This window comes from Chlamydotis macqueenii, chromosome 2, assembly GCF_036417535.1.
Source record: "Chlamydotis macqueenii isolate bChlMac1 chromosome 2, bChlMac1.mat, whole genome shotgun sequence".
Classification (NCBI taxonomy): Eukaryota; Metazoa; Chordata; class Aves; order Otidiformes; family Otididae; genus Chlamydotis; species Chlamydotis macqueenii.
Window position 1 is genome coordinate 18,170,772 of NC_141557.1, and position 16,740 is coordinate 18,187,511.

Consider the following 16,740-nt stretch of genomic DNA (forward strand, 5'->3'; position numbering starts at 1 on the left):
CTGCACTGAACTTAAAGGTTGAAATTTTATTTGTAGGTGGTTTTTTTTTTGTTTGGGTTTTTTAGTTTTCTTTAGCTACCTGGCATTACACTAGTGAAGCTGTGTAGAAGCTGTAAAATGGCTTATTCCAGCTACGCACAGATGTAGCTCAGGACAGCATCACTGTATTTTAGCCTGCAGTGTAACTGAAGGTTTTGTGTTGTGGTTTTGTTTGTATTGGGTTTTTTGGTTGTGTGTGGTTGGTTTGTGGTTGTGGGTTTTTTTTGGGTTTTGGGTGGGGTTTTTTGTTGGGTTTTGGTTTTGCTTTTTTTTTGTTTGTTTGTTTATTTTGTTGGTGTGGTTTTTTGTTGCCTTTTTTTTTTTTTTTTTTTTTTTTTTTTACTGCTCCCCTTGCCCCGATATTCAGAAGCAGTAGCTACTTCAACTAATTAACTGCTTAGATTTGGTGGCATGCAGGTAAAAGCTGGAAGCATAGAAATTAAGTGTATACTGAGAATGCAAGAAGGTACAGGTGTTAACCTACAGTTGTTAGAAACTTTAAGTTCTACACTAATTTATAGATGGATATGTACAGCACGTGAAGACACGGTAATTTACTTTGAATTATACATTGCTTTTTGAATTTTGATAATTCTTCAAGAAAACTTTAGACTCATCTTGGAGCACCTGAAAAACATTGTTAGAAAATCAGTGTTAACAATTCTGTGAGGACTGTAAATAATGTTATGTTTTTTTCCTTCTAAGGAAATTTTTTTTTTTTTTCAGTCTGTACTACTAATTCTTACAATTTGTCTGGCTTTATATTGTACGTCAGATAGCAATTTAGAAGAGGAAGGGATAATTCTTACTGAATAGTGTAGACATCAGCATGAGGATGATGTAGCAATAAGATGATGACATGAACCTGAAAAATACCGCTTACTGGGAAATATTCACAAGTTTAAATTTGAGATACATCTCTGCTCCCATCCCCCACCCCTTTTTTCCCCAGACACCTAAAAGATCTTTAGTGTAGCCAAACAAAATGCTGTCTTTAGGACTCCTAGTCTCTTCCTTCCCTCACCCCAAATTAAACCTGAGTATTTAATGTAATTATGAACATGGCAGGATTACGTTTCAAAGTAATTATTAAAGAAGGAGCATTGTAATGCAGTATAATTATATGCTTTTAAGAAGTATTGTTTCTTCCTCAGGAAAACAAAGAAATAGACTGGAGCCAATGGATACCATATTTGTTAAACAAGTTAAAGAGGGTGGACCTGCTTTTGAAGCTGGACTGTGCACAGGTACTGTTGTTTGTGTACATGATGTAAAATATATATGATTTAAATGTCTACATATAGTTCTAGCTTCCATTTAAACCTTGTTCTTTCCTTCAGAAGTTTGAAAGCTCTCTTTTAAATTGTCCTTCATTGTGTTTCATCTCAAAAGCATCGTTGAGTTCTCTCAGGAAGTGCTATATAAAATATGTTAAGGCATTAAAGTCTTAGTTCTGTGGTTTATTATCTTCTTAAAAAGTAAGAACAAGTTTATGATAAAATATGTGAGGAGGAAGAGAAAGGGAAGGAAAATGACAACTGTAAGCTCCTATTTCTTTTGCTTTGTGACAAACTGATAACCTCAGAATATTCAGGTTTTTGTCCTTTAAATGAAAATATTCCTCCTCCTTTAAATTAAATGGGAACAATCTAAGTCTGTCTCTCCTTTTAAAATTTTGTTCAGTTGCTTGAATTAAACTAGAGAGCAGAAAATGTTTGGTTTTTTTGTTTTTGTGAAGTGCCAGGTAATTTGTCACACCATTACTTAAGTGTCAAAGGGGGAAAAGAAAAGCAATGTTAGAATGGGAAGTCTTATAAGTGATAAAATAATAAGTTACGAAGGTGGATATCGCTACAAACACAGGTTTCTGTTCTTAAAAATAATGCAGCAGACATGTTCTGTGAAGGGATTGTGTTTGTGTTGGTAGTGGGACATTGATACTTTCTTTTGGAAACAGTTATGTACCTGCATTGACTGGAATAGAATAATTTCTGTAAGTTACTTCCTAAAGAAATACAAAGATGCTAGAATCATCAGCAATTTAAGAACAGTACTAGCTCCTACTTGTACAGCATGAGGCATTTTTCTTTAACTCCTCCTTAAGTAGTTATTCAGGGAAGGGGTACTTTGGCATTATTTTAATGCTATTATATAAAGAAATGTTTTGGATTGATAAAGTACAGCATATGTTGAAGTTGTACAGAGGAACCATGTTAATTTCTACTCTGGTCAGTGTTTGCCAAATTGAAAGAGACAAAAATAAAATATTCTCTGCAGATTTCAGGTGTAGAAGAGATTTTTAGGTGGCCAAAATAAAGAACAGAAAATAAATGAGAAAATAAATTTTAAAATGAGCAGAATATTCTTCTTAAAAATACTGCTGATAGCAGTTATATCTAATTAGATCATGCCACTATTTCTTGTTTAGAACTTCAGGGTGAAATATATTACTATATCTCTATCTTGAAATTGTATTATAAAACACTCAGGGAATGATCAGCCTGGTAGATTGCTTTACCATTGATACAGAGACTGTATACATTTCTTATTTTGTAGAACCATCTCTATCTTTTTTTTTTTTTTTTTTTTTAATTCAACTTCACTTTGTTTCATCGTCACAGTAATGGAATAAAATACTCTAAAATCTAATATGAGTTTAGGTTGTTACATTTGTTTGTTAGTGCTTATTTCACTACTGCAGGGTCTTTTGTAATAGTGAAAGTCTCAGTACAAGCTTCATTACCCAGAATCAGTGAGCTCTGTTTCAGGAGCTTACCTGGCTGCTACTCACCGGAAAGCTTGGAATACTCTTGCCAAGTGTGAGGAATAGATTACAATACCTTAAACGTTACACAGTTCATTCTGAGTATTTTTGAATACTCCTGTAAAATTCTCTTTGGTAGAGTTAGAAAGATCATACTTAACCTCCAAGGCATTTCATTAAAAAAGAACTTTTTTAATAGAAGTTCCAAACATAAATATTTTAGAAATACTGAAATATAGACAGCCAAAACAGATCCATGTTTCCCATGTCTTGATTTTCATGCTGTCATTTATGCATATGCAAGAATATAAAGAACAAGAAAATATATGGGAAGGGAGATGGTTTAAGTGCTTAATTTGTAGATTGATCAAAGGTCAACCGTACTGATAGAGAGCTATTAGAAAAAGTCTTCATGCTTGTGTATGGTTTTTTTTGCACTACAGGCACTGGCCTTCCCCTTTTATATGTACCTGAAACCGAGCAAAGTTGTATTTTGCAGAGTTGCCTGTGCCCACTTCCTTCATGTAACCAGCTCTGCAGTGTGTCCCACCTGAGTTTTTTGGCAGGTTCATTGGATGCATGCTTCAGGTAGACTTGTTGCACTGCTCTGCGTAACCTAGTCTGTTCCATGGAAAGATAAAAACTGCACAAGAACAGATAAGATGATATGACCTACTTTAAAGATATTCCTAATTACAGGTTTTAGTGGGAATACTGAGCAAAGATCTGCATTTGTGGGCAAGTTCTGAAACAGCCTGGAAAAAGCCAGTTTTAAGTTTAGAGAAGGAACTGATGTGTTCTGTGGAAGTCTTGCCATGTGATCTAGCAGGACAGGGTTCAGAACTTGTAAATAGGAGTCTTTTTTTGCCACAAACTAACATTTCTTTTTCCGGCAGCTTTTTGAAAGGATTTATTTTGGTGTGATACTGAGCACTTCAAAATGAGCTTTGTTTTCATGAAAGTCTGGTTACTTAAGGTGTGTGTGTGTGCGCAACAGTGGGACAGGGTTTGCCATCCATCACAGATGCCTATCAGTCATGTGGATTACTAGCAGCCATTAAATGTTGCCACCAACCTTTCTTTCATCGCTTAGGAAGCGAGAGACAAAATTCAGAGTTCTTTCAGGTGAGAAAAAGGGCAGTAACCATCTGATAACAGGTTGTAAATAAATGTTTATAAAGTTGAAATATTACGCCAATTTATTTGCATTCTGTTACGTTGTGTGTGCAGGCCAAATTGAAAAGAGTCAGCAGATCCACGTGGTAAGTCTGGAAATCCCTGGGCTCCGTATAGGGAACTTGCGCAGAGCAGGAGCATTTAAAGCGTTATTGCCACCAAGTCAGGCTGAATCTTCAGAGTGAACAGCTTTCTTCTTACTTTGATTTGATCACACCAGAAACACAAAAAGGGCTTTCGGTTTCTGAAGCAGTGTTGAAAAAGCCATTTCCTTTGGCTCACTTTGCATGAATCCTTTATTTCAGTTCTTTCTCCAGCAGCTTTCCAAAGCTCCTTACCTGTAACCCTTAGGCCATTTTCTCCTCACTAGTAAATTCAAGATATTCTGCTCTTCTGATCGGAGATTACGTAAATAGCATTTTTGGTGAAGGAATGGGATAAATTTTTTATCAAAAGCTGAAAATAGCCGCTTAATTTATCACAGTGTGTGTTCTTGATGAGGAAGATGCAAGAAACTATTTGGAGAAATCTGATAAAAGTGATGTTAAGTCTAAAGATGGATCAATATGGATAAGAAATAACCCCTTACACTGTCCAAGATGCATTGAAGAGACAGTAATGTCTTGGAAACAACCCGGATTATTCTGAGGAAGGAGGAAACTGGAGCCTCTTGAAATATTCTTTCTTTGTTTCTCAGACAGAAGTAGTACAAAATTGCAGTATTTGCTGCTATTAAAGATGTGTACAGCTACACCTAACAGTGGTCTGAGTTAGTTTGGGTTTGTTTTGATGTTGAGTGCTGGAATACAATGTCTACTTATCATTTGCTGAAGAATTTCGCAGAGTTGTCAGTATGTGTTACCATACATCAAAAGCTTTAATTTGAAGATGGGATACTTAAGTGAGCCTGTGGTATAACTTACGCCTGCCCATGATTTTCTTCCTGTGAGTTTCTAGGTGATTCATTTGGAAGCTTAGAATAAGGTATCGTATCTGAAAATGTTCTGGGAAAAGAGTAGAAACTTGACATCCTGTATATGGATGTATGTAGTATAGTGTGCATCTTTTATTTTCTTCTTCTTTTTTTTTTTTTTTTTCTTTTAAAGAAGACTAACTTTGAATTTAACATATTTGTGATCTTCATTATTGTAAGGTATGGAAGTACTAAATAAAAATTATCAAAAAAGTCTAGACAAATTAATTTAAGGTAAACTTTTCCCTTTTCAGGTGACAGAATTATAAAAGTCAATGGAGAAAGTGTTATTGGGAAGACATATTCTCAAGTCATTGCTTTAATACAGAACAGGTAAGATACTATTATTTAATTATGTGCCACACTTGTTTTGTTTTTTAGACTAAGCAGGAAATGACCACTTACGATGGTTCTGAAAAAGTCATAATGATGTTTTTAAATTTTTGTTAGTATATGCACAGTTTTACTATTTCTGTTTTTGTGTATTTACTGAATGCTGAGAAGGGTTTGAGAATTGGTGTGCGGAATTGTGCCACAGACATTTTATGTCAGTATTTGTCCTTTGTTAGCAAATCACACTGACTACTATAGTTTGTCTAAACTTAAAATATTTGATGGATTAGGTATATATACACCATGTGTCAATTTAAAAAGATGATCAGAAAAATCTACCTTGCTTACGAGATCTGATAACTAGAAATCAGCCTATCTGGTAAAGGAAAAAATTCATGCTAATACACACATGCAAAACATCTGCAGTACATCTTGCAGCAAGTTAAGAGTCTTGCACAGAGTTGAGGAAATAGTAATATTTACTGCTCCTGCATCTCACAAGGGCTTGTTAAATTGTGTCCACGTGTGAATCTAATACTCATTTTCATGTCTATAATCTGCCTCCATTTTTACAGTTTTCTTGGTGTCAATTTCTATTACAGCAACAAGTTTCTAACATAATAATGAGTTACGTGGGAAAAAAAGATGTATTAGAATCACATGGAAGAATATTTTCTAAATACATCTCACATGTCACATTATCTTTAACGACTCTGCATGCGTTAAGACTTAGTTATTCTTACACTTAACAGTAGGAAAAATAAGAACCCGATCTTCCTATTTCAGTGAAATATTCATTCAAGATTTCATTCAAAATACAAACATCCCAGGTGCGTTGGTTTTGAAACGACAAACTCTGTATCCAAAGGTATGACAGACAAGGTAGACTGAAATGCATTTTGTGTCATTAGTACTTTCTATACAAGAGCTGGAAAGATAGTCTTTCTTTTTCTATAACCTTTACTGGAGATAACACTAGCCATTTATCTTTTTTAATTTTGTGCTTGTACAGACAGCAATATTGTACAATAGTGTATGCCCAAGAGACGGGACATTATTTTACATCAGTCAATTAAATATCTTCTCTTAATCCAAAAAAGAAAGAGATCAGTCACATCTTCCAGTGACCTATGCGGCCAGAGACTCTAAACTCTAGATCTAACTGTGAATCAAGTTTTATTTTTCGGCCTTGTGAGTGTAGGTAGTGAACAGTCACAGCAGAATGCAGCCCCTGCCAACTGTGGATAAACCAGGGATGCATGAACTAGAATGCCTCATCAGTGATTATCTAGTGCAACCAGAAATGGTATAGTGCACTGCTGCATCTGTCCTCCTAATTTCCATGAGTGCAGAGAAGATGAAGGGGTGCTATTGTTAGTTAGGAGAGGAGAACAATTTGTTGTCTTGAGCCAGATGTGTACATCACAGAAGATAATAACAAAAGGTCTTGTGTATCCTTGAGTGTTTTATACAGAAAATATAACTATCAGGAAGTCTTCAGCTGAACCTTTGAAGATAAAATAGATAAATATTATTTTTGATCCATAAAAAGAGCTCAGACTCCAGATCAGTTGTCGCTTCCTTGTAGCTTACAGGCAATGCTTCTCATGTGACTAAAGAATGAACTCTCACTAATTCTTTGCTTGAAAATAGTAATTTTTTTTTAGCTCAGAGTAGTTTGTTCTGCACATAAAGTACTTTATTTCTTGTGCTGCCATTTCATGGCAAGTAAAATTACATTTATGGTGCTTTAACATGCTGTTCTTGCATCAGCATAGCCATCCTGGGTCAGACTGATGGTCTATTTATGTCAGTATCATCTCTAATAATACCCAGTAATGGATTCTTAGAAGAAGACTACGGAAACTGAAACTATAGAGTGATATTTGGTCAGATAATACTAAGCCACTTTCCAGAAATCCCTGGTTTAGGAACTTGCTGAACTAAAGGTTTTAACTGCATCACTTGATTTAATAGCTCTTGATAGGTTGGTCTTGCACAAGTTCACTTTTGAATGTACTTAAACTCTTCATATTAAAAATACCCAGTGACACAGTCCTTGCTCTGTTTTGTGTCTTAGCCAATCTTTCATTCAGCACACCTTGGTTTTAGTAGGCTTTGTGCTGAAAGGCCTTTTGCTGAAAGGCTTTTTGAAAGGCAAACTTGTCAGTTGAAATCACCTTTATTCATGGCTAAAGACAATTTAATTTATATTAAACTGACTGGAAATGCTTATTCTTTTGTAATTTTTCTGTTCATCTTCAGAGCAGTTTTTAAGCATACAACGCACTTTATTCTCTTACGTCTGTAGAGAGTGTTCCCCCCTCCACACCCACTTTTCAGCTGTTTTGTCAATGAAACTCAGTTTGGACTTGCTGATTTTTGAATTAGATTCCTCCTGCAGCTCCACTTCCATAACTGCTCATTATTTTTCTAGAAAGTTACGGAGCTGCAGCTGTTTGTCCTTATTATATAATGTTGCAGGCATCAGAACTTAGCTGCCTGAAATTAAATGATCCCCGTGAATTCCAGTGGGACTTATGAATGAGATATAATTCAGCCATGTTTTGTATGGTTCTCAGAAAAGTTTCAGCCTGTGTCTAGAATGTTGCCTGCTTTGCCCTAGTTGAAGACAGCAGAGCTAAACCTGCACTGGTTATTCCCTGTAGAAGGTGAAGGGAAGGGCACACCTCAAAAGAGTTACTAGAAGTAACTATGTCCTGTAAGATGAGTCATGAGATCACTTTTAATTACAGGTTTCCTACTCTTTACTGCTGGTTCTTAGTTTGGTCCATGAAGAATTTATTCTCTTCTGTTTACATAATCAACTTGGAGATATGTTGATTACTAATATGAACTCTAAATTATTTATGGTTCTAAATAAAACAAGAAACAGATTATGATTCGCAGCTTTTTTTTTTTTTAACTGTGAGAAATTCAAATTAAGTTTATTCTGCTTGTTTCTCTTTGCAAATTCTTCGTGAAAGTGTTGGGAATACTCAGAAATGTACAGAGTTTAGCTACTGAATTTGTTTGATTAAAACAAAATGCATCAAAAGATAGTCTTTAACATTAGGGCTTTAGTTTGACTCTGAGTCAATAAATTTAAATTTAACTCTCAAAATGTTTAATGAAAGTCTTTTGCATGATAGATATTTCTGAGAATTCACAATGCTATGTCTAGTATTTTAGTGTAAATTGATACTTTCTGTGTGGTGGTTCTTATTAGCACTTACTAATTCACAATTTGCATGCACATTATATAGTACAATATACCAAAAGTATTCCTTAATACTTTTTTGTTTCTGATATGAGAATTGAAAAACATTGTGAGAGCACTTCACAAAATATAAAGTGGGAAGATCCAGATTGTCTCCGGAAGGTTCTGCGAGCAAACTGGAATAGAATAGTTAAGTAGTTATCTGGATGATATGTAAAACATTGTTCCTGAATGGAACCCTTACCTCTTTTGGTTGACTCCTTAAAAAGGTGTTAGACTATGTAAATGGATTTAATCCTTTCTTCAAAAAATAATAATTTAAAAAGGCACAAAATATTTGTATATAAGAATGGCTTGTTCTGTGTCAAATTATATTCCTTTATATAAAAAGTAGTTGAAGACTAGCAATGCTATTTATCATGTTTTTGACTTCCAAAGTCTTCGTCCTGCAAATAAGCATTGATTATTATCAAACTGTAAGTTGCCTAATAGAATTTATACATACGTGCTACCCACAGATAGAAATGAAATTTGAACACTTCATTGGAAATGCCTTGAGCTGTGGTATATCTTTCGTAGTCTCTTTTTGTTTTACAACTGATAAATAGTTTAATATCCATACAAAGGAGTTTAGGCAAAGTAAGCTGCTGTGATAACACTACTTTTAAAGAATCATTTTAGAGTTTTACTGTTTATGCATTCAGTCAAAATGGGAAATGCACATAAAGTAGTCAATACTCTTGTGTTTCTTAAAATGCAATATTCTTAAAAGTTTTTAAATGGCTTTTGAAGACTTATTTTTTTTCCTAGCTGTGCGTAGACTTAAAACTTTAAGTCTATCACTACTGGTCTTTGGTTTTAAAACCAAAGTAATTTATACTGCTTGGAGAACACTTTTTTCAAAATGAATAATGGTTTAAGAACATTGTGAAACCAAATGCCCTTACTCTGCTATTTTGGAATGCAGCCTTATGTCTGCGGTCACTAGCAAATGAAAAAGGAACCACAAAATAAAAACATTTTTCATATAAGAAAGCATAATAAATCACACATTACGTATTTGAGAAGATGACTTTCCTTTCTGCAGAAGGAAGAAACTGAGGTCCTTCCTAGTGCTTTTATAGACTACTCTGTGCCCTGAATTTGCTTGCTTAGTCTTTGTGCTAATTTTGTGTTTTCTCAGCAAATGTGCTGTACTGACCAGAGCAGATAAGCTCATTTCTGATCTGATGCATCCCGTTAGGTTGCACGCTTTTCTCCTTGTGCTGCTATTGGTTGGTTTGCTTAAAGAGCCTTTCTTCTTGTGACCTGTAATGTGAGGTTTCTAAATAACAGTCATAATGACTTCATTTGCTTGTTTTTGAGCCTAGTTTAAATAGTCTGTACAAGCCATCTCTTTTGTAGCCCCTCCCTGTACCTGTTTCAGTTTATGTTTAATGAATGTGAACAGAGTATTCCTGTATCTGAGATGAGATAATGAGCTCAGCTGTTCTGCACTCAATATTACAACCAGATACTTCTCTCTTGCTGTGAAAATACTTCTCTGTCATAGATACTAACTGTGGGTTTCACTGTTTTACAGTATTTGACTCTGGAGAACCAATACATTGTACATTCAGTGTCCTGATTTTGCCTCTCTTTAAATTATATTGATGGAACTGTTTGGGTTCCTGGGTCTTCGTGCTGCTGCTGCTTTTGGTTTCAGCAATTCAGACTGACAAACTCTGCACTTAGAAATAACAAGCATTTTTCATCTGTATTTCAGATGTCATTTGACTGACTAAATATGTTTAAGTTGATTCTGCTAGGAGGTGATTGGAGTAGAAAGGTGCAAGTCAGTGCTCATCTTGCTGTTGCCCCACTTTTAATGGGATGTGGTGGTTGTGGCTTTTCCCCAGCAATTTTAGAGTGCTAACAGACTTTGGTTTTAAATGGAAGAAAGAGAGAAGTTTTAACTTGTATTCACAGATTAGCCATCTTGTTTTGCCTGAGAAGCTCCAAACAACTAATGTACCTTAGGACTCAAAGGGAGAAAATAAAAAAGACAAACCCAAAGGTGCCAAAGACACATATTGGGTTAACACACTGTTTTTGCTGAGAATACAGATGTACTCCTCAATCAGATTTCTGTTCTGCTCTTATTTGCTAAGACTCTAATCGAAATCAGTGTTTATTTTTGTTGTGTAAAGTAATTTAACAGAATAGCTGAGTTGTGGGAGTTTTTGAATGGTTTTGGTCTATGGAAGTTAATGGATTGTCTTTGTAATGTGAATTGATAATCTTTTCTGAAAGTTCATGTGCGTTGTTTTTTTTCTATTTGTTTCAGTGACAGCATATTGGAACTTAGTGTTATGCCAAAAGATGAGGACATCCTTCAATTGGTATGTTTATGAAGCTTAAATTCAGACAGTATGTGGACTAAAGAAAAATATCTTGCTGTTGGTTATGAAGTCTTTAAACTGTGCTACCAGGAATTAATTAAAGAGTTAAATGCATTTATCTCTGTCACTCCTTAGATACGCTCCTGTTTGCTTACCAACCCTGAAATTTCAGAGGAATCGAAATATAGGGGAGAATACCTTTTTCACAGGGTATTTCTAGCCTCTTGTTAAAAAAAAAATCCTTAGAATAGGGTTTATATTTTATTATATTTTGAATTAGTTTCCTTATGTTAGAATTTATGAACTGGATTGCTTTCTTTACTTAGGTTGTCTTAATTGTAAAGAAGTTGGGAGTCATTACCAAATTTGAATTCAAAAGAACAGCATATGGTGTTTTAAAGTACTTTTTGTTAATAATTCACCATTTGTCGGTGGATTTCCAGGAAAGAAGCAAGGTGATGAATGTGCTGAAGGTTATTAGCAAATTCTTTAATGGTAACTACTCTAAATATTTTGTTACACTACCGCCTGTATGTTCTCAATTTGAACTGAGGTCCTGCATATATAGTCAGATAGTTCATCTCCCTTTAGTGTCTCTAAGTCTGAAAGAGCTGTGAATAAAATGTGATGTGTAAGTGCATATTGTGAAGAATTAGAAGAACATCTAATATATTAATATGCTCTAGTTTTATTTTTAATTGGAAGGAGAGGATGACAAGCAGGTTAGACTTTCTGGTTAGTAGTTGGAAAACTGTATTTTCTAATCCACACATGAATAGTAAGACTTGACTTTAACAGTTAAGAAAAACCAGTGGGTTTCAGTAGCTGTGTTCTGGTATTAAAGGACAAAGTAATGGGTAAAGAAAAAAAAACAAGCAACTCTGTTCGGAGCTGAAGGTGAAGACAGAGGCTAGTATAGGAACTCAGCTCGTGATATTTTGAGAAGCTTTGATAAAGAAATTTTTCAGTGATCCAGTGTAGAAAATGTTGGGGAAAGGGAGTGAGTTTTGATTCCATGGATAAGTGGGAGGGGAAAGCTAGGGTGAGTTGGTTGATTTGTTTGTTTTTAATTGGAACTGTGACTATGTAGAAATGCAGGAATAGTTCCAACTTATCTGAATGGCCATATGCATTTAATGCAGTCTTGTAATCATAACAATCTAAGGATCTAGGGAAGGCAGGATGTGTGTATTTAAACTTAAACCTTTGTATTTGGCTGGGTGACAAGCTGCTAGGCAAATCTTCACTCTACTGTTGAAACACGGAGTGCAAGCTTCAGGTGAAGTATAGATGAAAAACAGTTGACTGGAATTTAACTTGTTATATCAACGAATGAGATAACGAGGGCAGAGGAAGAAAGACAGACTAGTGTTGCCTTTAGGCTAGAGAAAGATATTAGTAAAAAGAAAATAAGGTCATTCTCCTGGAGGAGATTAAGGGGTAAAGGAAAGAGGAGAAAAAAATCTGCCTGTGAGAGCTGTAGGAAAAAAACTTGAGATATGTGTGGGAATAATTTCCACGTATCGTTTAACAAAAAAGTTTCTTTTGAGTTAAAAGATGTGGTAGAGTTGTGAATTTTGTATTCCAAGCTGTATTTTTGAAGATAGGAGGAGGATTAGGTTTGAGAGGTGGAGTCGTCGTTTTGAAGAAAGGAGAAAAAGAAAAAAAAAAAGCTTTGCATTGTGTCTGTAGCTTGTGTGAGTTCCTTCTGACAATTGTTTGTTTGTGACTGTGTTGGGTTAGTATGTGGCTGTGGTACAACATGAAGGAGTTTATGCTCCGGTTTGCTGTGATGCATTTGTTTGGGTAAAAGTGGGCTTGTCTTGAGAACTCTGTTCCACATAGCACCTGCCAGAGGAAAGCCATGAAGAGAGAGATGTTTTCTGTAGGCAGCAAGACTGAGCATTGTGTGTTCTCGGGCCTGTTGGAAAAGACTTCAGATATCTGCAGTTTGTTCATGCAGTTCTATTATGGTCTGTATTTTAGTATATTTGTTTTCAGGTGTTAGTCTCTGGTAGAGTTGCAACATGTGAGATAGAGATGATAGAAATGAATTGCATCATACAACAGAAGTTGTCAGTTACAGCCTGTAAGTTTCTTCCTGTTAGACCACCATAGAGGAGGAAAAATCTTATTACTTCTAAAATAATAATCAGCAGTCTTTTGAGACACAGTGCAGCACTGTAACTTCAGTCAAATGAAAAATCTATGCAATTTCTCTGAAGATGGTGATTATTAATATTCAGCCTTTAGATGTTAGGGTCTCCTGCTCTCATGAGAAGATTTGGTTGAGAACTTTACTGTACTCAAAGCTGAACACTCATGTTTAAAGTATTTTCAGAGTAACAACATAGAATCTTATTCCTTTCACTCCCTGTGAAAAGATAGTAACTTTTTGTTTTCAGCTGAGAAACTGCATATTGTTTGTTTTGGTTTTCTATTTTTGTATTTGTGATTAATGGTGTATTAGCTTTTGTGAAAGTGTTGTGTCTAAATAAAATATAAATCTCATAGCAAAATCTTACTCCTGAATGAAGTACAGTTCATGTAAGTAAGTGATAGCAATAACATCTGTAGTGGTAGTGTCAGTACAAGTGCAAAGTGAACAATAACGGGTATGGTACAGTATCCTTATTAATAGAGGAAAAACGTAACACTTTAGTCACTGAAGTTGTGTCATGTAAGTTATTATAGTATGTTAAAGAATTTAGTTGTTTTCTTTGACACATGTCAAATATCACTGTAAATATCTTCAGATGGTATCACTCATTGTAATCTGCTGATGTTAAACACTAATATGCTGTAAAAATAGTAAAATTCAAAAGCACTACTGGATATTGTAGTAGGAGCTAATGAAAGGTTTATCTAGTGTAATGAACATGAAATAGTTGTGTTATATTCAGGAATGATACTGGTTGTGGTAAGTTTTATAGTACTTGGTATACCGTCTACTTCATGTGATGATGACTGATTGCTGGATTAACTGCATAAAGAATGCAGTTGCTTGTTTCTGTCCTTAGATTGCTATTTATATAAACCTTGAGTTTAGTCTTCAGACTATATGTCTATGAAGCTCTTGGTATATTGAATTTCCTGAAACAGGGTTTTAAATCCATTCATCAAAAGTAACAATGAAGTGGTCCAATCCAGAGGTCATTGCCCTCTCTGGCATGTGCAGAGTTCTTACTGAAAAGGGAATCCCATGTGAAATCCTGCCATTAATGCAGTCAGTGTCAGCCATGTTCGTTCGCTGGCGTGATCTTGGAATTGTCACTTTGGGGAAGGGGGAAAGGATATTTAAAACATCTCTATCCATGACAAAGCATTGAACTCTTGGCAGCTACGAATGTGTTGGGGTTCTTCATGCTCCTCCTCAAATCTGAGATTAGTTTACTTAAAATAATATCTCTTGATAATTTTTAAACGTTTGTAGGTGTATAACCATTTTGAGAGCATGAGGAGGATGGTGGCTATTATTATTATACTTAGTGTTTCAAATTTGATGTATCTATATGCAATTTCTGTAGCATTCTCAACCTCTTTTGACAGAATTTTGGCATCTTGTAGATGTTAGTACCACAGACTTCATACGAATGGGAAGACACATTTAGGTCGACTACAAATAGTTCCTTTTCTCAAGTGTATTTAATGGAATTGTTGCTGTTTTGTAGCTGCTTTATAACAAATTTAATACTAAAAAGTTGTTCAAATTGTGACACTTCTCAGTTGTTCAAAAGTTTTTTGTCCTACACAGAAAATAAAGTAAAGGTGCTCCCTAGAGAGACAAAGTTGAAATTGCTATGCCTGCTTACAGATCAGCCAACAGACTTTGTAATGTCTAGCATGTATATGTTAGGATGTCCTTAGTATGCAGGATTTTTGAATTACGTTTTTGAGGTATGTTCATGTTGGAATTTGCTTGTTTGCTAATCATTCCTTGTGTATGTCAAGAATACAGCTTACAAGTCACTGAATTTTTTAAGTATCATGCACTTCAAAGTATCACTCTTTTTAAAGATGCATCTTAAATATTATCTACATTGGAGCTGTTCATTTGGAAGGTTATTTCATATGTAGTATATTAATATTTCTATATAGAGTTTATTATATGTAATTATATGTAGATATTAATAAATACCTACATCTACTATGTGTATATAAACACATACACGCTGTAGGTAAGTTACCCTCATTATCCATCTTTCATTTTCTGGCACTTCCCTCACTACCCACTCAAAAGTTCATCTTCCATAACTTTTATCCTATCTCCAACAGTTTCGTTTTGAATACATTTTAAAAAATAATTTCCTTATAGGAATTGCCCCAGAAGGTAGCAGGTTACCTCTAGTCCTAGGTGTCATCACCATTAAATTTTAGTAGTCTACAAATCTGTTGAAACATACCTTAGCATTCCAGAAAGATCTTTGTAACTTCATTTGCAAAAAGATTTTCTTGGACATTCTGTAAATAATGGTAAATGTGGAAATAAGAGGGCTGTTTACTACTATATGTTTTGGATGTGGTTAGTTCCCTCTTGCGTATCTTTTGATTTACATATTTCCTTAAAATTACAGACCATCAAACCTGTGCATTGATAACTGAAAGTTGACCACATTTGAACAGAAATATTTCTCTTGTCACAAAAAATCCTAGATGGGAATGACGAGGAAAGTGAGTGGAAGTCAATTGGAGCATATCTTTTATTTTTTAACTCTTTCTAGTCAGTAGATATGGAAGTTTTCAGTCTATTGGGAGACCTGGGCAGAAAAGGAGAGTTTGCTGTTTTGTCATTTCTGACACATTTTTTGTGGAATTTGGCAGGTCTCAAGGCATTTTAGTTCCCTGAAATTGCCAGTGATGCACCTGTATGAAAAAAAAAATAAGAAAAAAAGAAAAGTAACTTACATAAGAAGTTATTCTAGAGTTTTACATGCCTGAGTAACCTCATGCCTCTGACTACTTCTTCCCACAGTCAGCTTCAACAATACTGTTTTTTTTCCTGAGACCATTCAGTTGCATCAGACCTAATGGAGCAACATGGCTGTTTCATTGGCAAACTGTGAAATATTTTCATTTGTTTTGTTAAATAGAGATGTTTTCATAAGCAGCTGCATTTAGTCCAGAGTCTTAGAGCATTTGTTTACTTTCAGATTTTGTACTGATGCGGTTACTAATGTGCACAGAGGTTAATATTAAAGCTCTGGCAGCAAGTAGAAGGGAAGGAGGGGTGTGGTGTGAAGACGTAGTGACCTAGAAGAGGAGACTTAAACCTTGTTATCTAACATCGCGTATGTTAGAAAACACCATTTGCATCAAGTCTCCTCACCTTGATTTAGACTAATATTTACAGAAAGTGTCTTATACAGCTTGTGTTTGGAAATTAAATTTCTAGGGCTTAAGACGTTAAAATGTGTATACTAGAATTTCACTGCAATTCAGAGGAAAGGATGTGTGAGTTTTTTCAAATAAGGTTATCTGACTGTAGCGTTTGCTGGCTGCCTCGGAGTAAAATGAAGCCGCTTCAGCTGTATTACTAGCATTCTTGACAGAGCAAATTTAACTGGAAAATGCTTCCTTTAAGACAGCTGAAAACCTATTCTGATGTGCAGTTCCTGTACTCATGCTAAATGTGAGAATAAGTCAGGACTGGGGAAGAGAAGAATTTAGTAGTGAAGAAACGTAATTTGAAGCCAAACTGGTTGGAGAAGGAAGGAATAATGCCTCACGCTTAGTCCTGTAAGGTGCTGGGCACATCAACTTCTGCTTCATCACAACGCTTATCTCCAGTTTTGCGAGTAGTTCAGTTGAAATCGTTGATGTTGTTCATCCTTTAGTGAAGTGTAGTGAAGCATAC

General features: G+C 35.1%; 1 protein-coding gene across 4 annotated transcripts in view; it reads left to right on the forward strand.

Moving 5' to 3' along the window:
- ARHGAP21 (Rho GTPase activating protein 21) overlaps window positions 1-16,740 on the forward strand; it is a 122,714-nt gene that overhangs the window by 71,714 nt on the left and 34,260 nt on the right. For all 4 annotated transcript variants that reach the window (XM_086742145.1, XM_086742144.1, XM_086742146.1 and 1 more), the window contains 3 exons: window positions 1,194-1,286; window positions 5,207-5,285; window positions 10,832-10,886. In XM_086742145.1, coding sequence (XP_086598271.1) covers window positions 1,194-1,286; window positions 5,207-5,285; window positions 10,832-10,886 — 227 coding nt within the window. The remainder of the gene's footprint in view (window positions 1-1,193; window positions 1,287-5,206; window positions 5,286-10,831; window positions 10,887-16,740) is intronic.